This window comes from Ammospiza caudacuta, chromosome 12 (genome assembly GCF_027887145.1).
Source record: "Ammospiza caudacuta isolate bAmmCau1 chromosome 12, bAmmCau1.pri, whole genome shotgun sequence".
NCBI classification, from domain to species: domain Eukaryota; kingdom Metazoa; phylum Chordata; class Aves; order Passeriformes; family Passerellidae; genus Ammospiza; species Ammospiza caudacuta.
The window spans coordinates 5,983,994-6,006,396 of NC_080604.1; the positions used below are offsets into that span (position 1 = coordinate 5,983,994).

Consider the following 22,403-nt stretch of genomic DNA (forward strand, 5'->3'; position numbering starts at 1 on the left):
AGCAATACTCTTTCCAACCACAGCAAGACAGGCCACAAACTAAGGCGGTAGTAAAAAAAGAAAAGAAAAGAAAAAAAAAACAAAGAAAAAGAAACCCAAACCAACAGAAAACCCCAAAGAGACTCAGTGATGGATTCCTTCAGGCTCCCATGGATGTGCCAGACTCCAGCTCCAAGCTGGGCACCATGAAGCGGCACCATGAGGCAGTGGTGGTTGTCTGGGAGGTGGCAGAGTTGCTCTCCCTCACTTGCCCCCTCACTGTGCCTTCACAGGGAGTGCTTGCTTCAAGGTGCAAGGAGCCATCCCTCACTGGAATCTAGCTGGACTATGGTCCCTGTTCAACCTCTGCCCCCCACCCTAGCCCTCCCTCACCCATGGTCCTTCCAAGACTGGATCAACAAAATTTATTCCAGGGTGGCGAGAAATACCAGCTGTGAAGGTATTTGCTGCACTTGTCCCTTTTGGCCTGGAAGCCACCCCCAAACCAGCAGCAATCCTCGCTCCTTCAGCCTCTTGAATTTGTTGCCCAGAGAGGCTGTGGCTGCTCCATCCCTGGAAATGTCCAAGGCCAGGCTGGACAGGGCTTTGACCAACCTGGTCTAGTGGAAGGTGTCCCTGCCCACGGCAGGGGGGCTGGAACAAGACAATCTTTAAGGTCCCATCCAGCCCAAACCATTCTATGATTCACAGACATCATTAAGTCAAAGTACACATAATTTCTAGTGAAGACCCCATGGAAATCCCACCCTTTGCTTGCCAGAACATTTGCTTTCTCCAAGTAGCTGCACCCAACCTCCCCACCCTCCCAGACACTCCAGGACAATGTGCAGCAGATCCTGCCCAACATGGGCCAGGCTGGGCTGTATTGTCCCCACCCTGCAGCCCCCCAGGAAGCCCCAGGAGCCACAGCAGCAGTGGGGGCAACAAGCCCACCAAGCCCAGGGCACAGAGCAGCACCAGCCGCCCCATGCCCATGGCACTGTCCCACAGCAGTACCCAGCCTTCACCCAACTGTCCCCAGGAGAGCAAACCTCCCACCAAAGGCAAGGGCCAAGGGCTGGGTGCCAGCGTAGAGGCCAGCTGGCCATTGCCAAGGACTCCACACATCTGCCCTGGCCTTGGGCTGTGCTCAGAAATCTTTACTGTCCAAAACCCTCTGCAGAGAGTCCTGCGCTGTTGTCCTCAGTGTCACCCGCAGCCCCTCTGAGAACCAGCAGCTGCTTCCCATCAGGTCATTTGGAGACAGAAATTCAGCAGCAAAAGAAGAATTTAACCCATGCAGGTAAAGCCCCTGTTCCAAGCTCAGGAAAACCAGGAGAGAACCCTCTGCAGCAGAGTCATATGCTGGAGAGGAGAAACCTCTGGGGAGAGCAGATGAGGAAGAAGAGCAGGCCCTATGGGAGGGGAATTGTAGAGCTTAGAGAGCTCCTCCCACTGGGGATAACCCACACCCCCTGTGGCTTCTGTGGGGCAGAGGAAATCCTTCCCAGGGCACCGTGGGAGAGCAGGTGCCTTGGAGCAGCCCCAGCCACTGCCAGCTCCAATGGCAGCCCTGTGGTCAGGGTATCTCTGTGCCCATCTCAGCCGAGGCTCTGCCAGGGCCCATCCCCTCCCTGAGGGGGGCCCAGGGCTGGTGGCTGAGGCAGAGCTGGGGCTGGGGCTGCCCTGGGGCACTTGCTGTGCAGGGCCCCTGCACTAGAGCTGCTTGGGCTGTGCATGTTTGCCAGCAGTGGGTCATGCACAGAGCAGCCACAGCACAGGAGGGTGCCAGGACTGTGCAGGCCATGGCCACACAGGAAGTGGAACAGTCCTCACACCTCGCCCTGCTGGGTTAACAGCCAGCCCGGAGCACATCGTGCACCCTATGGCAGCAGAATGGCAGTCATCCTCAGCTCCTACAGCCACAGGGCTCAGGCTCTGCAGGGGCACCACTGGAGAGCATCAGGTGGCAGCACAGGGATGTGCCAGGGCCTGCTCTGGAAGCCCTGGGCACTCTCCTGGAGAGGCAAGGAGCAGAGAGGTGTGCAGTCACCAGTACCACATCCAACCACGGTGCTGACTGCCCCCAGCCACATCTTCACACCTTGTCCCAGCACAGGCCCCATTCAGAGATGACGTGGGAGGGTCCTTTGGATGAGCCCCACAACTCTGAGCCCCAGAGGAAGGGCTGGGGTGGCCGCAGGGCTCTGGGGGTCTGCTCATGTTCCCACCTCCCACACGCGCCCACAGGTCTCAACACTTGCTACTCTTGACAAGGAAAGCCCTTGCCTAGGTCCATTCCCCAAATCCACAGGAAAACTGACAGCCTCACAGGGATGCAACGGACATCTGGGCAAGCTGGTCATACAATCAGTGTCACAGGGTAGTGCATGAGGTGGACACACAGAGCACAGGAGGGCATGACTCACAGATGCAGCACTGTCAAGTCTTTGGAGAAACTTGCATGAACACCATCAGTTAATTTGCTTTGTTACTTTTGTGGGGGGGTTTGATTTTTATTTCCATGGTGCATCCAAAGACAAGTTGTCCAGCAGTTTGCTCAGAACCCCTCGGTTTTCAACTCCTAGGATATGTTAAAGAAGAAAGCACTATTTTAATGTTTGATTTTTTAAAAAAATAATTAAAATAATTTGCATAGCTAAACTGTTGATCTAAGGCTTCTATGAATGGTGTGGTTATGTTTGACAGACAATGTCCATTAAACAGAGAAAGACACTAGGAAAGCCCCATAACATTTTTTATTGTATTTCCGTAACACGCGCGTGCACACACAACCCTCTCTCTAAGGAAGGGAGGTCCCCATCTTCCAGCACCCCTTTGGTGGAGGATGTTAGGACATCCTGCCCTTTCCTACACCTAGTTGGTCCCAGCAAGCACAGTGACTGTAGCCTCCGTGGCCTAGGGGCCCCCTACAGGCCACCACCAGCTCCAGGGCCATCCAAGGCAGGCGAGCACAGCTCCTGCATGGCGATACCCAGATGTGACACGGAGGCTCCTGCATTTCACATGCCTTTCCCAGCGTGGTCACACCACACACACACACACATGCTCCGAGTCCAGCTGCACCTGGGTATCCCAGCCTCTCCCTAGGAGCCCTGGCCCTGAGAACAGCTGGGGTGCTGGCTGGCAGGGCCAGGACCAGGCTCTGCACTCCCTGCGTGGGGAAAGGCACTTCCCCAGCAAGAGCTCTGTTTTCCCAGCTCCACACACCTCACAGCTCTCCTTCTTCTCACTGGGAATGAGCACAGGAGGCTTCCACATGTGCTCCTTCACCTGCCCCATGATAAGAGGATTCCATCTTCCCTCCAGCTGCTCAGCACCCAGAGCAGCCCCTGCTCTGGCAGAATGTCCTGCTGGAACACATCCAACCGGTGCCACCCGGGTCAGCCACGGGCCACCTCCACAGTAGGCCCTTGCTCCTAGGCTAGGCTTTGGTCAACCATCTGCTTCTGTCCCCACATAGACAACCCAACAAGTGACCACTGCATGATTGGAGGCCAGCTTTTTATTTTTTTAATATGGAAATTAATTTAAAAGTAGAAAGAAAGACTTCCCCCAGACAATAAATATTATGCCTTCATGAAATAAATTAATGTAGAGATTCTGTGCAGGAGAAAGTCTCTCGAGTCACAGATTCAACAGCAACTGGCACTGGTCCAGTGTCCCCTCCCAACCTTCTCCACTGCCTGGTGCTGTTCAGAAGCAGCAGCGAGCCCACCCACCCCTGGATCTGGTGGGCCACAGCAGGATGAGACGTGGCCTTCACACAGCCTGGCAGGATACAGGGAAGTCAGCAGGATTCCCCTCTGATGGCCACCAAGACATGTGGCATTGCTCCACTCATCTGGCCTAGCACATAGAGGTGGCATCAGACTCACAGGTCCAACCTACCTTGGATGGGACCCTCCAGAAATGCCTGGGGGAGCCCCCCACCAGAGCCCTGGCACAGGAGCCTGCCTGGAGCCCTCCACTCACATTAGTCTCATGTGAATTTGAAGAGGGTGACAATTTGTGGGGTATTTTCTTTTTTTATATTTTTTTTCTTTTCTTTCTTCTTTTATTTGACATCAATCCCCTCCCTCCCTGCCCCAACATACACAATGTAGATGCCTCCCCACTCCCTCCCCATTAAAAACACTTTGTCCCCAACAAAGGTGGAGTCTGGTGGAGTCACCCCCGGCCCACCCCTCTCGCAGTGAAAGAAGTTCACAGATAAGGCAGTTCATGTGAGAGGGAGCTCAGCCCTGCCAGCGGTCAAGCCCGCACCTCCAGGCCTGAGAAGGGCAGTGACTCACAACACCAAGCCTCCACGGCCAGACAAGACAGAGAACAGAGACAGACAGACAGACAGAGCGTGGGGGGAGGCACTCCTACAGTTTGCATTGCTACTTCCCTCCTCCCCGGCTCTTGCTCCCCCGGCTCTCAAAGGTCCACTCTATCCCTCTCCCCTCTCCCAGCCCCTAATACAATTCTTATCCTTGACAGCTAAAAAACAACAAAACCAAATGAAAAGAACAAAACCAGCCCCACGCCACACCCTTCGCATCCTTCTCCACCCACTGCCGTGGCCCAGAGGGAAAATCCTGACTCCCAAAAAGGTCCTGCAACTTTTGCCTCGTGGCGGAGCTGAGACCGAGCAGGAGCTGGGCCTTTTTATTTCCCTGTGATCTCTATGACATCGTCGTCTTTGTCCTCGTCATTAGAGCTGCATCCCACCTCTGGGACCTCCTGGGGTTCAAACTGAGGCACCTGGGACCGAAGGAGACCCCCAGCTGGGTAGCCCGAGTGAGGGGACATGTAGCCAGGGTAGGCAGATGCCATGCTCCTGGGAAGGCTGCTAGGCAAGACGGGGGCTGGGAAAGGAGCGAACATCCTGGGCTCGGGCAGGAGTGACTGCGTGAAGGGAAGCGAGTAATTGGGCAGCACCCCTGCCAGAGAAGGGTTTAGCATGAATGAGGGGACGCTGGCGGTGGCTGAGGTAGCAGCAGAAGAGCTGGCGGTGCCGGCTGTCAGCAGAGGGTCAGTAGTCACAGGGAACACCAGATGAGGGTCTGGGAGTAAATTGGGCAGCTGGTAATAAGAGGAGCCAGTGCCCATGTACAAGGAGTTTCCTGGTTGGGAGGCAAATGGATGGGTTAGGTTGTGGTTTAAAGAGACAGGAGGCATGGTGAACCCACCAGAGACGGGGTACCCGTGTTCGTACGGCTGCGAGGACGACGGCAACTGGCGCTTCTTCTGCTGCCTCCGGGATTGCTCCTCCGGAGCCGATGGCGACGTCGACTTGCGCTTGTTGCCCCGTAAGTCCAACACCGGGTGGGCATCGCCGTGCTGGCTGGTGGCTGGCAGGGCCGAGGACACGGAGGGAGCCACGCAGGGACCCCCCAGGCGCTGCTCGGCTCCTCGGGCGGCGGCGCCGGGCGCGGTGTCCGTGCGGGCGGCGTGGCCCTGCGGCGCCGTGCTGCTGGGAGAGCTGTGGCGGGACTCGCGTGCGGCCGCCGCCTCCGCGTACTGCTGCAGCTCGCTGATGATCTCGGGGCTGTCGGGGGAGATGGGCCGAGTGAGCTCCTCCGCGCTGGGGAGCTGCGGGGATGAGGCACTGTGTCTGCCATTGCTCGTGGACTCCAGGGAAGAGCTCTGGGAGCCTGCAAAGAAGGAGATGGGGCAGGTGAGAAACGCGACCTCAGAGAAAAACCTGCGGGCCAAGAGGGAACAGTGGAAAGGAAGGTGGAAATATCTTGGGGATACGGTGGGGCAAGCCTTAACACAGACTTGATGGAATACAGGGAATGCTGCCCCAGACACTCCAGCAGGAGAGCACACCTGCAAGCCCCACACAGCACCCACAAGCCCCTACCTGAGGCAGCTGTCCGACGGTCTTCATTGCCCTTTGGCTTCCCAGTGGTCCGTATGGCAAAAATCCGACCGTCGCTGGTCCGGATATATGTCCCTGGAACAGAGGCAGGAAAACTTCATTCAACAACTTCATTACAACTCCAGCCTCAGCTCAGAACCTGGATCTACAAGCCTGCAAGTTTCCTTGGGCAAGAATAGGACAGCAGTACTGCATAGGCCCAGTGGAGGGCTTTTAGCCCCTTCCTCAACCTCCCCTTTCACCCTTTCAGCTTTCCTAGACTGGACATCCCCCCTCCCAGTGTGCTGCCAGTAGGAAATGTGGAACTTCACACTGGAAACAGTTTGCTCTGGGAGAACCAGGAAGTGTGTGGCTGCCTCAGGACTTGCAGTGAGTGTTGTGAGAAGGAAGAACTGAGCACAAAGTTCAACAGTTCCTCTGAGGGACAGGAGCAGCCCCAGATGCAACAGCCAGGCAGCATCAGCACACCCAGAGCATGGGCTGCAACAGAGTTACTGCAAACTCAAGACCTTCTTCCCTTCTTGTTTCTTTGTTTCTCAAGGGATTGATTCATGCCTTTGTATGATTTTCTTTGCTAATTAGCACTGGCTAGGACCCTATCCACAAGTCTTAGCAGGACAGAATTACCTTTTGTCCCTCGGATGATGTGGATGCTCTCGCCAGCACTGATTCTAGCTTGTACATCAGTGGATGTATTTGTACCTGGAATCACAATATCTGGCAGTGGGGAAAGAAACAGAATAGTGTCCATTAAGCTACATGTCAGCCACAGCCAGGAGAGGGCAGGTGCACCACCAACCCTGTTTTTTGCAGTGCAGTTGTCTCTCCTGTGTGCTGTGCTATAAGCAAGCCCTGGATTTATTTCTACACAGCACAAGAAGGTAGCAGAAGCCCCAAGGAAGCTAAAGCCATGCTGTTCTGACACAGCATCTCCAGAACCATGAGCGACAGTATTGCAGGCCCTATCAGGGAAAGTTCACTCCCAACAATCCACCAGGTCCATGGGTCTTATATATCTGCAGGGAAACTCCTCCAGGCACAGAGGAACCACTCAAATGCAGAGAGACAGTATCTTTGCCTCTGATGCCCATCTGTCCACAGCCCACATGGGCATCTGCAACTCACCCTGATCCTCAGTTCACCATGGGCATCGTGACCCAACCCACTTTGAGCAGTAGCAACTCACCTGTGGTGGTAACAATCTTCTGCACAAAGACACCAGCTCGCTGTAGATAGTTGATGGGAAAGTTGACAGCAGGGTTGGAACTTGAGGTTGATCCTGCACCACCCATGGGGACATGCCGGGGCATCATTGGAATGGGGGTGGACTGAACTGGGCGGACACTTGCCACTGGTTTGTCCTCACCCTTGAGGGCTGGTCGCCTAGTGAGAGAGGAGGAAGGAGAGTGCAGCACCTGCCCCACAGTGATAAGCATCATCTGCCCCTTCATTTCATGGCTACAGCGTGGGGAGAAGGGAAGGGGCAGGTGCTCACCAGTTCCTCTGGCTAAAGGCAGGGATGCTCGTCAGACTCTGGTCACTGGCTGGGTAATACTGTGCGTAGGACGGCCGGGTGTAAGGGACGGATGCTCGTTTTTCCTCCTCATAGCTTTTCTTGGCTGCTTTCTTCTCTGCCTTGGTCAGCTTGTGCTCCTTCCGGTCGATCAGCAGTGACTCGTGCTGAAAAGGCTCCTGCAACCCCACAGCACCGCGGTTCTGGCACCCACACACCACAAGAGGGAACCAGCACACCCCCAACGGCAGTGCCCGCTCCTGCCGCAGCCTGTCTCCTTCCCAGGCTGGCAGAGCTGGCCATGGCAAAGCATGAGTGGGGGCAACGCTATGGATGTGCCCAAGGCTCATCTTGAAGGGTGACAGCCAGCTAATGCCATCACCTGCCCAACCAAGGCCATCACTTACCACGAGCACACAGCAAAACCCAGGAACTTTGGCCAGGCCAAGAGCACAAGTACGGAGCTCACCACCATGTCACACAGCCCCCAGAGCCCCACAGCACCTGGCACAGGCCCAATCTGCAGCACCACCCTGCCAGTGACACTCCTGACAGCACAGGCCAGTGCTGCCTGTTCCAGCTTTAGTTTAAAGTCACCCCAGGAGAAGAGCTGGCAGCAAGCTGGGATATTCCACTGCCACCTTCACACCCAGCACAAAGCTGAAGAAAGGGGTGCCTGACAACCTGCCCCCAAACCTGTACAGAACAGAGGTGTTTCTAGATGAGAGGAAGATATCACAGGGAAGGGCAGGGATCTTTGGGTCCTCTCTAGAGAATTTTCTGCCTATTCCCACCAGCATCCTTCTTGCCACCATGGCCCCATCACACTGCCAGACTCCTCCAGGCCCACTCCTGCCTGTGCAGGGCAGTGCCAGCAAAGAAACAGGTTAATCTTACCTTGGTGATGAGGTGAGGATACTTGAGACAGGCTAATTGTAGAACAGACTCCTTCATCTTGCTCGGATTGAGGGAGAGCTGAGCAGGGTCAGATTCTTCTTCCACAAAATGCAGCAGGTTCTCTACCTCCCGTCGAGTGAAGTTCAGCACTGGGTTCAGATCATCCACCACCCGATCTGGAAAAGAGAGCAAAAGGAGTGAGCAGACAAGGGAAGAGATCAGCACTGCTTGCCTGTTGCCCTTCCTACACTTCTGTCCTAATGCAACTCCCTCCCTGCAATCTACACAATCCTCAGAAATATTCTGTAAATGTCAGGGCAAAGAGAAAAATCATCATGTTCAGAGCTGAGCCTGTTTGACTAAGTCAGGCTGACACGTGCCTGTGTTCCAGACTGCACAGCAAAGCTGTGCAGGTCACCAAGCTCCTGACAAACAGGAACACAAAACTAATTATGGATAGTGGCCCATCTCACATAACAAGCTGTAAACATACACATCCTGGGACAGAACTGCAGCCATATCAGTATGTGTTCTCCCACAAATCCCACCAAAAAGGCTCAAATTAATAACTATGTACTAAAGTGGAAAGCTCAGAAAAGCAGACACATTCCCTCACTCACAAGAGCCTGAATGTTTTCCTTGAACATTCCCTCCTGCAAACAGGTCAAATGGGAGCACATGGAGAAAACACCTCTATCCAGGACTCTCCTGGGAGCCAGGCCAGCTGCCAGGGGACTTCACCTCAAGTGCACAACAGCAAACTGAGCTGATCATGCTGGGCTGCTGCCTCTGGAGTTTTGAGCAAAGAAGGACACAGAGCTCTCATTGGGTCACCACAACCCTCAGCTGCACATTTTGTGAGAGCAGTTTGACAACTGGAACAAGGCAGCACAAAAGATACTTATGGTACAAAGGCAGGTCAGAACCACAATGAATTATTTATTCCTGGCACCTAAGCAAGCACTAACAGTCAAAGGTGTCAATATATGCTTTAATTTAGCTATTTTCCCTCTCTTACTGCAGGAAAATGGAGACACAGAACTATTTAAGTAGTAACACCCAGTTTATGATAAGCAATATCCAGGCAGAAAGGAAAACAGGATGAGCAACCTCCTGTGTCTCCAGTCTGTTGCAGTAACCAGAAGACGAGCAGGGGAAGTAAATGGCTCAGCAGTGGACTGGGACCACAACCTTGCTGCAGGATGCTGGCTCTATCACCATGAATTTCTTACAGGATCCCATGTCACTGCCAACTCAAACATCAAACATAGCCCTGGGATGGTGCCTGTCACCTCTCTATTTTTCAACCTTGAAAAAAGAAGTTACAAAACCCACAGAAACAGGAGTCATAGGAGCTAAGGGGAGTGAAAGCTGAGAGTGGAACGTTGTGTTCATCCACACTCACCTGACATGCCCTGCTTGGAGATCTGGCGGTCATAGATCTTCTTCTCCAGGGTGTAATCAGACACCAGTCTGTAGATGTGGCACGGCTTCTTCTGCCCGTAGCGGTACACCCGGCACACGGCCTGGGCATCGTGGCACGGGTTCCAGGAAGCATCAAACACCACCACTCTGTTTGCTCCAATGAGGTTCACACCCAAACACCCAGCACTGGAAAATTAAGGCAAATTTCAAACTGCTGCCATGGTCAATTTTCAAAACCTCTAGGCAGGGACAACCATCACAGCCAAGAGTCCATAAAGGGTCTATGGAAAGTTTTTTCCAGTCAAACTTTAAACCTGAGTTTACTTTCCAAGACTGTTAAGCTGTTGCAGAGGCCTAAGGCTGAAATCCTAGATCTCTAGAGAATTCAGAAGCCAATGGCACTGTCATACCATGGAGAGCACATTACAAAGGAAGTTAAGAACTGAAAACCCACATGCATCCAGAACACAGTACGAGTCCTCCCCCGTGCCCTTCTGTTGCAGCCAACTCACCGTGTGGACAAAAGGAAGAGCCAAACAGAGGCATTGCTGGGATCATTGAATTGGTTAATCAGCCGTTCCCTTTCTGAGGCAGAGGTGCTGCCATCCAGTCCTGACAATGGAATTAAAGATACATGTAAAAGCTCTGTAGGTTTGGGGGATTTCTATCAGAATAAACCCACTTTCCAAACACTGAGCTTTGAAACTGGCTCCAAACCAATTCAAGTCATACTCCAGGATCTCAACTGGACCACTCTGTACCTGTAATATGCCCAAAAAGGCAGGTGTAATGCAGCCAGCCAGGCTGGGACTTGATCAACTGAAATATCAAGTAACTATTACTCAAACTTGTCAAGGCCAGGCCTAGGAGCACTACAACACATCTAGCCCTTTAAGGTTCTGCTTTAGGCAAGGTGGATAGCAAGCAGGAACAAGAGGAACAAAGGCCTCATGTATGCAGGAAGCTCCAGGAATCAAGAGAAAGCAAAATTGTAAAGGCTTTGGCAAACCCCCAGAAAACTAGACCTGAGCATAGAAAGTGCTGGTGTTAAGGGGGTGTCATGTCTCTGTTCCTGAGCAGCAGCTTGCTTCTGGCAGCTCTGCAAAAATCAGGAACACCATATCCACCACTCTTCTCAGTCCTGGCCTGCAAAGTAGCCACACAAAGCAACAACCCATACCAGGAAAAGATTTAAAGCTGGGGAATAAGGGAGAGGAAGTCACAGCCTTGAGCAAGGGAAAGCATTGCACAGTGATTCTGGTTTTGGAAGCAAGATCTAGCAAATAGCCAACATGAAGCAAAAAGTATCTTTTGCAACTTAAAAAAAGCAGTAGTGTGTAAGTGAGATGTCAAAGATGTCTAACATCTTCTAAGTAAGATGTCAAAAGAGGATTTGGAAATTACTGCTTAGCTGCTATCCAACTGACACTGTCTTCCAAAACAACTAAAGTAAAAACAGTCTGAAAGAAGTTCATCAGAAGAATGCTTCAGCAGAGCATTTTCACACCCAAAGACAACTAAAAGAAGATGGTGGGCAACTTTCAGGAATTAGTCCTTCACATGATCAAACAGTGTCACAACAAAAGAGAGGAGGACTGGATGCACTCACTGTAGTAGTTGATGTTTCGGACCCAGTTATGAACTCCTCCATCTGAGCCTGGAGGACTCGGCATCGGTCTCTTTGCCAAAAACTCTTCAATGACAGATAAGGTGGACAAGCTCTGGCTGCAAAACCAAGATCTCTGTTCAGGAAAAAGTTCCCAACAGCAGAAGTGGAGTATCAGAACCCTTCCCCAACCATGACAGTGCTGATGCTTGTCAAACCCTGTTTGTGCAGCACACTCCTCACTAGTAAATGTGACAGTGGCAGAAGTTTTATCCACAGATAAAAATCCACATTAATACAATAAAGGAAAAAAAGGGGAACTGCCACACCATTCATACTCTGTAAAAACCTCCTAGTACTGGGGTGGGGATCCAACTACTCCAGTATTTGACTGTATGATCAGCTGGTGATACTCTGCTTACCTGAAGACCAAGATCTTGTCTCCAAGCTTCACACTTTCCTCAATTAGGTGGAAAAGTAACACCATCTTGGGTGAGTTCTCCAGGACTCCCGTCTGGTAATCACACAAGATGTCTTTGGCCTACCAAGAAACAGGAGACTATTACAGGTGGAGTTGCTCATTCCCTGTTTAGCTCAACAACCCTGTCTCAAGGTGAGAGAAATAAATCATGGCAACAAGGTTATTTACATCCAGTTGCTTGAGGTGACCAAGATACTCCCAACTACTGCTGCTATCTCCCATTCCAGAAGCTCCACATGACAAACTTCTTCCATGAATGAAGAAGTTCTCACTGTCCTCTCAACCTCTCATGACTCTTTCATCTCAAGAGCTTTCCTCCATCCTTCTAGATTTACCACCCTCTTATTTAGATCAAACTTCACCCTAACACCTTTATTTAGAATAACAAACTCCACAGCCTTTTTGGTCAGATGACAACAATGACATAAGAGTGCTGCCTACACTTCTACCTCCTGAGAACCACAAACCCCTCCTAGCCCTACGCAGATTCTGCTTATCAAGATGCTCTGTGGTAAAGAGAACATAAGAGAAACCCACAACTCAAACAGAAGAGTCTTCTCTTTACTCTGCTTCAGAAAACTGTCCAGTCTTTCAGACTCTCCAAACGAAGAGTTTTCCAGCAGTGACACTCACCCACTCATAAGTTACGACCTGATTTGCTCTCTCCTGGAAAGGGTTGAAGCCAACACTCTGGAGGAACTTGCTATTAGTAGCTTCTCCAACTGGTGATGCCAAAGCATTACTTTCTGTTTTAACTTTAATTCCCTGAGGCTGGCAGCGGGAATTAGTGCTTGCTGTGCTAAGGTCATCCACATCCAAATCCTGCTCGTTTGCCAGATTCTCCTTTTGCAGAGCTTCATACAACACATCTGGATGGTTCCAGATCTGAAGGGATACAGAAAGGAAGTGGTTAGACCTGCACTGGTCTGCTGCTTGCCAATGATTTTGACCTGAAAGCTTCCACAGCTATTCAAAGGAAAGAACTAATACTTCTTCTGGCTCTCATATCTTTAAATGTGTCCAATTCTTTCCTTGAGAACAAACCAGGAGGTCACTGCGCACCCCACACAGCACAAAGGCAGAGAAAGCTGCCTAATTGCACTAAGCAGGTACAGTTATGCAGTTTAAGGTATCAGCCCAGATTGTTGCAGCTGATGCCAGCAGGTTTCTTGCACAGTTTGAAAGAGACATTTAACATCCCTGCATCCCAGTTCTGGAAGCAAAGATAACAATACTGTTGAACCACTGCAGAGCACTCTGGGGAGAGATGATCTCCCTCTTTTACCTCCTCTTTGACTTATATAACTCTTTCCCCAACAGATTAGAACCTTTCTTTGCATTTTCTGCCAAAACATACCTTACAACAGACACAGAAAGCTTTGAGTGGGTTCAGCCCCAGCCAGCCGCTGTTGCCTGCGTCCCGGAAGCGGTTCATGAACTCTGTGTAAAGGGCCCGCTGGATCTTGGACAGACGCACCAGAATGACATGCTCTTCCTTAGATGGGAGCTGAACCTTCAGCACATTGTGGCCTCGCCTGTGGAGGAAATAAAAAGAGTGAGATAAATACAGGGGAAGGGAATTCTAAGATAAGGATGTCATAAAGCACACATCCAAATTGGCTATTAAGCCATCAAAATAAACCTGAGGTCACTCCAGGGCAGCTAGAGGTGTAGTTCTCTGTTATCAGAGTCTGTGGTACCAAAGCAAACCAACTTTATAGCATGGCCAGCAGGTCAGGGCAGTGAACCTCTCCCTGTATTCAGCAGTGGTGAGGCCCCACCTTAAATCCTGGGTTCTATTTTGGGTCCTTCACTACACGACAGTGAGGTGCTGGAGCATGTCCAGATTCAGGCAACAGAGTTGGGGAAGGGTCTGGAGCACAAGTCTGATGAGGAACAGCTGAGGGGGCTCAGCCTGCAGTAAAGGAGGCTTTGGGGAAACCTCTATCTCTCCATGACTACCTGGTTATATTCAGGAAGGGAACAGCCTCTTCTCCCAAAAAACAAGAGAAAAGAAATAGCAAGAGAAAATGGGGTGAGAGAAAATGGCCTCATATTGTTCTGGGGAGATCTAGATTGAATATAAGAAAAAATCTCTTCATGGAAAGGGTGGTCAGACATTGGAACAGGCTGTTCAGGGAAGTGATGGAGTCACCAATCCTGGAGAGATTTAAAAGACTCGTAGGTGTGGCACATGGGGACAAGCTTTAGTGATGGCTGTGCTGGGTTAATGGCTGGACTTGATGATCTTACAGGTCTTTTCCAACCTAAACAATTCCATGATTCTATAAGGCATCAAGATTTAGTTGCACTGCACAAACATGCCAGGTAACTTGTGATGAAGGAGCTGTTTGCATGGGCTACCCCCCTGAGATCTGCCCGTGGACTCACCGCTGCACGAAGCCCTCGAGCAGGCTGTGCAGGACGTGGCTGCGGTAGCGCATCAGCCGCACGTCCTGGGGGGTGCTGTCGATACACTGCCCGTTCAGGATGGGCCGCTCAAACATGTTGCTGAACTCCTGTCTGGAGCCCAGGAAGTCAGGCCGGACAAAGTCCACCATGCACCAGTACTCGATGAGGTTGTTCTGCAGGGGGTACCCGGTCAGCACCACCCGCCGGCGCGAGCGGATGTTCTTCAGCGCCTGCGAGGTGCTGGCGTGGCAGTTCTTTATCCGGTGTCCTTCGTCACAAATAACCACGTCTGGGCCGGGGCGAGACAAAGCCTTCTCAATCCCTGAGGACAAGGGACATTAAGTGTTAGTTAGAGATGAATAAGTCAAAGTTCTGGTTTTTAAGGTCACCAGCTACACAATAGAGGGGTATTTCTGAAAGACAAAAAAGCAGAGGTGGGTATCCGTGGGTGCAGAGAGCAAGGCTAGAATGTTATCAGCCAACCTCACAGCAGGCCACCTTCTCATCCAACTCATGTCTACAGCCACAACAGCCCTATTCTCCACAATACCAGCAGTTTCACTCTTAACTCTACTAGTTCTCTTCTTACTAACTATCCTAGAGATAGCAGGTATCCAAGAGATGCAGGAGATAACATTTCATTAGACAGTACTTCTGATTTAGCAAAATATAGTAATAAGCAAACATGACTGTCCCTTAATTTCTGTTCAGTGACCTGCATTGCATCAAGTTGGGTGTCTTGAATCAAATCAGAGTGGCAAATCTCACAATGAGAAATCCCAGAGTTCAGTGTACTGAATTACTTGGAGCTCTTTCAAGAAATTAAAGACTCAGACAAAGCTCAACAACCTTCTGCCTCCAAAGACAATCTTGCCCAGCAAAGTTCTATTATGTCAGTGATACTAAAAGCAAGTAATAGGCTGTTTCCCTGTGCTGCCACAGCTGACAGACAGCTGGACAGGAGGGCCACACTCTCCCCTCTTCAGGGCTGACTTCCCACCTTTCAGAAGCTCCTGCTGCCGGTCTTCCTCATCCAAGTCAATAATGACAGGGCCAGTTTGTTTCTTTGTTCTCTTCTTCCTGCCAGTGGCAAAGGACTTCTTCAGTGAGAGGAGACGGTACATCTCATATCCCATCAGCAGCACACCACCTTCTGTCACCCAGTCATTCACCACCTTTGCTCGTGCAGCTGTTGTCCTGCAAAACAACCAAATAAACTGTAAGCTTTACTCCAAGTTCAGGTTGAATCACTGGATTGGAGTCTGATGAGAAAAAATACCCATTCAATGGGTATTTTAAAGCATTTTTCTCACATCAAACCAGATGGAGGTTTACAATGAAATTTCTTTAGGAAACAAACAGATACAGAGCCGGGGGGAAACCTTTGATATGCCATGGAGCAGGACTGAGAATGACAAATCCTTACAGGAACTGAGGTGTAGAAGTTTGTCATGCACAAAAGCATATAGAACTCAAGAATTCCCTTTTTACAGAGCTGCTGAGTTTGCCCCTGCAAAAACCATCTGCAGAACAAGCTGCCAGTGCAGATGGTTGTAATCTTCCAGTTGTTTATCCTGTTGTCTCCTTCAATGCTCCTGTCCCCCAGGCTTCCTTCCCTTCTAGCCTGCTCAGAATTGGTTCAGATCAAGACACTCTCTTCACTCAGTCCCCCACAGTACACCAGATCCTGGCCAACAGTAAATACATGGCTGAAGCAGCATTAGCAGATTCAAATATATCCCACCCAGAGGGTGAAGACATCAACAGGTAGGTGTATAGACACAGCTAATGAACTGAGAGTTCCCCAGGACCATTGCACTTGCACTGCCCTGATCCAGGCAAGGAAAATGACCCAGGAAGAAGCTGAGGTCCCTGAGCCAAGAGCTCAGAAAGCTTTTACTGTCACCTACTTGTGTTCATCATTCAGGATGTGGACTTTGAAGGTGCGGGGCTGGACCTCTTTGGAGTTATAATCAGCAGGAAGGTTTTCAGGTGCTGGGAGCCACATGTTGAACTCTGCTAGCCAGTTTTGAAGTGTATTCACCTGAAAAAGTTAGCCATGGAAGAATTAAAAACCCAATTGAGTCACTTGGGATTTTTAAGAGCAGAAATGAGATTAGGGAATGACACCCAGCATGCTTGGATGGAAGCAGCAGCTCGCAGCATGCAAATTCAGGAACACAGGGAATGAAAGAGGGGTAAGAGCAGCAAGGATGTGATAAAGCTTGATGAGTGATGGGACACTAATCAACCTTCTCTATGCAAAGAAAGAAGCAGTGTAGGGAAGCCCCTCAGCCAGCCCTTCATGTGGCTACTTACAGGTACAATGGCAAGAACAGTCTTTGCCTCCGTGTGCCGAAAAAGTACATCCAAGAAAGAGATCACCTGTATGGTCTTGCCCAGGCCCATGCTATGTGCTAAAATACACCCAAACCCACTGCTGGTTTTAAATCTCTCCAAGGACTCAACCAAGTTGTCATAAAGGAATCGGATTCCACCAATCTAGGCAGAAAAGTAGAAAAAGTGTTAGAATGGTGGCAGACAAAAAGTCCGAGATGGGTAAGGATTTACAGAGTGCACGAGGACCATGAAAATGTAAAGGGCATGTTTCAAGTTCATTAAACTACTCTAATCTAAGGAAGGTTCAGAAACTCATTATTTTTAGATGCTCATAGAATTTCTTGAGACTATATCAAGAAATAAAATTAATTTGTAGCCAGAGGATCTGAATTGGGGTTGATTAGTTTGTTTATAAATATTATTTTGTTTTTAGAAGTTCATCTAAATATACAAAGGTCTGATAGTAACAGCAGCTGAAGTTATACAGAGCCTTGGCCTTCCTCTACTTCAGTTTTATCATTTGACTGTCCACAACAGTCACCACCACAACCAGATTGGTCACAGGGCTCACCAAAGAAGTTCTGCTGAGACTCTCAGGCAGGCTTGCCTGAATTCATGGCATTTTCAAGGTTAACAAAGCCTACCTGATGAGGTTTCACTGCACGTGCAAGCTGGGGAGCCAGGAAAATGTCCTCCTCATTTGGTGGATGATTGATGTTGACAATGACTTGCCCCAGAGCATCTGACTGATTTAAGGCATCATTCACATGAGAGCCACTGCTCTCTTCACTGCCATCCTCCTCCCCCTCATTGCCAGAGTCACTGCTGTCCACAATTTGGAGAGCATCATCCTCTCCTGAGCTCAGCTCAATCACTTCTGCAAAGTAACCAAAACAAGAGAGAATAAGGACAAAGTTAACTTGACATCAGGGTTTATCATGAATGGAAAAAATCTATCAGGAAATAAGGCTTCCTCCAGCATTTGCAATTCCACCCTGGCCTAATGATGTATCCTGAACAAGCATGATACAGGCACACACCATGCCCCTCAGACCAGCATATGAAAGCTTCCCTGGCTTCCAAATGTTTCAGAGAACATTAAATTGGGCTGATCCAAAGACAACATGAGACAGTTTCTAGGAGTGTTTTACATTCTCTTCCATATGTCTTCTTAATTCCCAAGCCCAGACATGAATTTTATTGATTGATATAAATGTCTGAGGATCACCAAGGAGTCCGGTTGAATCCATTTGGGACAAGGGACACAAAACCACTTCCAGCTGCAGATCTGACTACTTAGATGCTCCTTTTACACGTAGCAAATGGTGCCACATCTCCTGTAAGCATTCTTCAGCAATGCACGGGGCAAAATTAAGTGCATTTATAAAGCAGAAATAAACACAAGTTCACAAGAGGGCCTGACAGGCCATTTTATAAATGTCATTTTAGGACTCACAGGCCAGAACTGCCCATATAATTGGAAAGCAATAGGCCTACAAAAGTCTGAAGTGATTCACCACCAGAGCATCTGAACAGATGAAAACAGACTTGTGGCTAAATAAACAGCATATTGTGAGAAGAGCAGGCTGAGGCAATTGGTCACTTACCATCTTTAATGCTATTTTTTCCTTTAGTATCATCCTCACTGCCACTGCTGGTACTGTCGAGGCAGATCACTTCCTCAGCCAGGACCTGAGGGGGGAGCTGGGTCGCCTCTGCTGTTCTGAAAACTATGTCCTCTACAAACATAAATTACAAACAATAAGTAATTCATAATAATGGGGAAGGAGACAAAACTGTTCAGAAACCAGACAGTATTTCCTTCCACTTTAGCTCCAACAACTTAGTCCTGGAATTTTCCATAACAGACTCTCACTGTCTACAATCCTGCTATGACTCAGCTTCCTGGGTCACAAACTCCTCCATTCTCAATATGCTGAAACAATAGCCCATTGCTGATGGCACCCTCTGTTTCATGCCCTGACTGGGGCACATTGACCATGTAACATGCTAAAGCCCTTTGTTTCTCTTTTTTTTGGTCTCAGTAAAAGCTGTGTTTCATCCAGCAGAGAAAGTACCAACTGCTGGAGGGATAATAACTGCTCTTTGTTAGTAGGGACACTGTAATAATTACATCCCACATATCATAAACAACTTTTGCTGATCAAGAGCATTTGTTTGTATGTTTTTAGTGCTGCCATGTGGAGGAGAGGCTAATGGGGCCAAACAGCATCACTGCAGTGACACAGCAAGCAACGACATTCTTCTGGGGTTGAACCTACTCTGCGTAAGCCAAAGTGTTTTAAACAGCTCTTATTCCTTCTCTGCAAAAGTGTTTTTAGCATTTGCACATGTGGGAAAATATCTATTTCTTCAAGAGGCAAGGCCAACTCAAGAATTCCTTACACTTGCCCAACATCCAGCTGCACTTCTCTGCCCTTTACACCTTTTAAAGCTGTGCTATAAACTAAATCACCAAAATGATCCACATTAGGAAACAATGCAAGGTAACATATTCACCCAAAGACACGAGTGAGGCTTAACCATTTATACTGTCTGCAACTCACTGCTTGCCAAAACATGCAAGGAAGGCCAAGGTTACATCACCAACATATGTGCACCCAGTCATTGCTCCACTATCCCCAGTACCAGACACATGCATTACCAGACCATTCCCAGGACAAACAGGATCTGGCATTTCTGCCAAGCCTGTTGATTTAAGCTCCCATACCAGCTGGAAAGACAAGAGAGATCTGTTTCAGCATCCCCCTACACACACTTGATGTGCGTCAAAATATCTTCAACAAACATTACCTGGCACCTTTCACCAAGCAGCTACTGTATCCTTAATAGGAAACAAGGGCAGAAGTGGAACTGCCTACACTGAACCCACGAGTGGCTTGGAACTGCTGTTCCAAGACTTTACACTTGAAAGTCCAAGTACAGCATAGAATCACAGAATGTTTGGGGTTGGAGGGACCCTTCAAAGGTCATTCAGTCCAACCCCTCTACACCAAACAAGGATATCTTCAGCTACATCTGCTTGCTCAAAGCCCAATCCACCATGACCTTGAATGTCTCCAGGAGTGAGGCATTTACCACATCTCTGCATAACCAGTGCCAGTGTTTCAGCACCTTCATTGTACAGTAATTTTTCCTTGTATCTAGCCTGAATCTACCTTCCTTTAGGTCAAACGCATTATGCCTTGTCCTATCATGGACAAGCTTCTTCATTCATTCATGGACACCACCTTCTTCATTCAGCATCTACCCTTAGAACTCTTGCTTTGGCTGGCATCTCCCAGTGCTTACCAGGAAGAAACTCCAGGGGAACAGTTGGAATAGAGGCTGGGTAATCCTTCCGCTGCTGCTCAAGCCGTTTCCTTCTCTCCAACTCTTCCTGCTGGGCTGCCTTTGTCACAGCTTCCAGTTGGTCCTCACGCAACAGCTTTCTGAACACAGGGGCAAACAGGATTTGGTTACCCTCCACTTCTTCCAAAAATATGAATAGCTACACAGCTGCTGCAAAGAGGACTGACAAGCTCCAGGTATTCTGTCAGCCACATAGAGTAGGAACATCATCCCCCAAAAGATATGGGCAAATTCTACAGCTATTTCAACACTACAGATAACACTACCATCACTCAAGGAAAAGACAAAAGTTCAACAGAAGCAAAGTAATGAAAGGAGGAAATAGGTATGTGGGTAAGCACATACTTAAACTAGGTTACCAGAGACCAGTTCTTCTGCTTGAAAGGGTGTTTTTTATTGATACACAGTTTATAAACACAAAATGCACTAAGCCATGCAAAGAAAATATATGGGAAGAAAATTCCCATATATTCCCACAAAAAGTCATCACCCCGATTCTCTGCTGACAGCACTTTGAGGAGCTAGAATCTCTAATGGTTTTAACAATTGTTTCAAGGCATTCCCTCAAAGCACCTTCCCTTTACAGGTAATTTTATTTACTTCCAGAAGTTGCTTTTCCCCTGCTTCAGTGTCACATGGCGCTTTTGCCAGAGGAGAGGTGCAGTACAAGCAGTGGTAAAATCTAGCTTCCCCAAACTAGCCTTTAAAACCACTCAACCCCACACTTCATGGACATCTCCTTCATCCTAATGAAGTCCCATTTTTCAAGGCCTATTCAGTGTTTATTCCTTCAGCTTTAAGAAAATCAATCTGCACAAGCTTGAATAGAAACCAAAGACCACCAGCACAGGCCGTGAGAGCCACTTGCTGCCACAGAAGTTCCTGCTCCATTAGTTCTCCTCTGAGCTTATAAAATTCCCTTGAGCAAAATTTCCTAGTGATTTACCACCTCACAACCTGTCCCAGAATATGTGGTGAATTACACAATCAAACAACTACTGCTTTATAAAATCCAGGTGAAATTGACTTCCAACATTTCAGTTGCTAGTCATAGCATCAGCATTCCTGTCAACAAGTACCCAGGATAGTACAGGAAAGGACTGTATTTTAGGCTGTTTGCAATAGGATTCACCTCAGCAAATATCTGAAACTGGTATTTACTTAATGGTGGCACTGTTTTTCAATTACATCTCTCAAAAGACAGCAGCAATTACACAATTTTTGCAATATATTCCATAACCAAATATTCACTCTTCTGAAATACCAAACAAGTCTGCACCCACATGCAGCACTCCAGTCTGAGATCACTCTACTCCCACTGGTGAAATCCTAAGGTTTTGGAAAAGAAAAACCATCTGGTTTGCCAGCAGTGGCACAATGTAGCTCAGAAGCAAAGTGCAGAGATTCTGTTTTCACCACCATATGTGACCTGAGCTCTTTCTGTCCTGCTGCTGCTGCTTACCTTATGTTCCTCCGCATGTGAGACGGTTTCTGAGCCCTCTTCTTTTTGGTGTCCTCAGAGGCCAGGCTCTTGTGCTGGTTCTGCAAGAGTTGCTCTGCCCGCTCGCTCTGAGATGAGGTAGTTGAAGTCGAGCGCTGCCACTCTCCATCCTCCGCGTGCTCCGCATGGTCACCGCTGAACACGGCTTCCTGGGGTTGGTCTGCAAGGGGAACAACATGGCATGGGAACAGCTGTGCCAGCCTGCCTCTTCCACCAGCAATCAGCAGGGTTTGAGCTGAACAGGAACTGACAAGCCCTACTCTCACTCATTTGCGAGCATGTCACTCTGAGGGTCAAAACTGGGGTCCTTTCTGACAGTCAAAGGGAGTTTAAAAGTTTTACTGTGAAGGACGCGTCCCTAGTGAAAGCCAAGACTAACACCCCTCAACACAGCCCAAAAGTGCCCTGACAAGAAAACAAGTTAGATTATTTAGGTCCATGTGGAGCACTTGCTACCCCAAGAGTCTGTTTATATGAGGGCCTGATAAGCTCTGATGGAAAATAGGAACTTGAATTTCTTTTTCTTTATTTCACATCATTCAAGTAGGGCAGAAATTTCCATCTATATGACACCTGTGTAACCATCTCCCAAGCTAACAGAACATAGTATGTAAAAGGTTATCTGGTTCAAACACTGGGTCATGGCTCAGCAGGCAGCTCAGTGGTTTTAGCACGAGGCTTCACTCTCATGGTTTAAATGGTAATTTCCAACACACTTTTTGTCAAACAAAATATAAGTGGCAATATTCTTTCTACATTGTAAACCACATGCATTCCTTTTTCTCTTTATTCTCTGATTTTCAGACTTCCATTTGTGCCTGATTCCACTCTTGAAACACAATGTGAAATGACACCTTGTTCTATGTGACACTTGGCTCTTCAACAGGCTGCCAGTGACCAAGCTAATGCTTCCAGAGCAAAGAAAGTAAATGTTTGTGTTCAAAAGCTCCCCTTGAAGTAAACTGTTTCTGACAAGCGTTGTAA

General features: G+C 48.9%; 1 protein-coding gene across 2 annotated transcripts in view; it reads right to left on the reverse strand.

The window, feature by feature from the left end:
- Positions 1-383: 383 nt before the first annotated feature.
- Positions 384-22,403, reverse strand: part of RAD54L2 (RAD54 like 2) — a 46,857-nt gene continuing 24,837 nt past the window's right edge. Inside the window, exons 2-22 of one of the 2 annotated variants that reach the window (XM_058812725.1) lie at positions 21,381-21,579; positions 19,859-19,998; positions 18,154-18,285; positions 17,191-17,423; positions 16,526-16,708; positions 16,117-16,250; positions 15,207-15,403; positions 14,186-14,528; positions 13,152-13,329; positions 12,428-12,679; positions 11,736-11,854; positions 11,317-11,432; positions 10,220-10,319; positions 9,688-9,893; positions 8,283-8,458; positions 7,368-7,564; positions 7,059-7,255; positions 6,500-6,589; positions 5,855-5,947; positions 5,178-5,642; positions 384-2,563 (exon numbers count right to left, since the gene is read on the reverse strand). In XM_058812725.1, coding sequence (XP_058668708.1) covers positions 2,496-2,563; positions 5,178-5,642; positions 5,855-5,947; positions 6,500-6,589; positions 7,059-7,255; positions 7,368-7,564; positions 8,283-8,458; positions 9,688-9,893; positions 10,220-10,319; positions 11,317-11,432; positions 11,736-11,854; positions 12,428-12,679; positions 13,152-13,329; positions 14,186-14,528; positions 15,207-15,403; positions 16,117-16,250; positions 16,526-16,708; positions 17,191-17,423; positions 18,154-18,285; positions 19,859-19,998; positions 21,381-21,579 — 3,818 coding nt within the window. In that variant the 3' untranslated portion in view covers positions 384-2,495. Of the gene's footprint in view, positions 2,564-4,149; positions 5,643-5,854; positions 5,948-6,499; positions 6,590-7,058; positions 7,256-7,367; positions 7,565-8,282; positions 8,459-9,687; positions 9,894-10,219; positions 10,320-11,316; positions 11,433-11,735; positions 11,855-12,427; positions 12,680-13,151; positions 13,330-14,185; positions 14,529-15,206; positions 15,404-16,116; positions 16,251-16,525; positions 16,709-17,190; positions 17,424-18,153; positions 18,286-19,858; positions 19,999-21,380; positions 21,580-22,403 lie in introns of those variants that run through there. The other variant, XM_058812724.1, reaches the window with a different exon arrangement.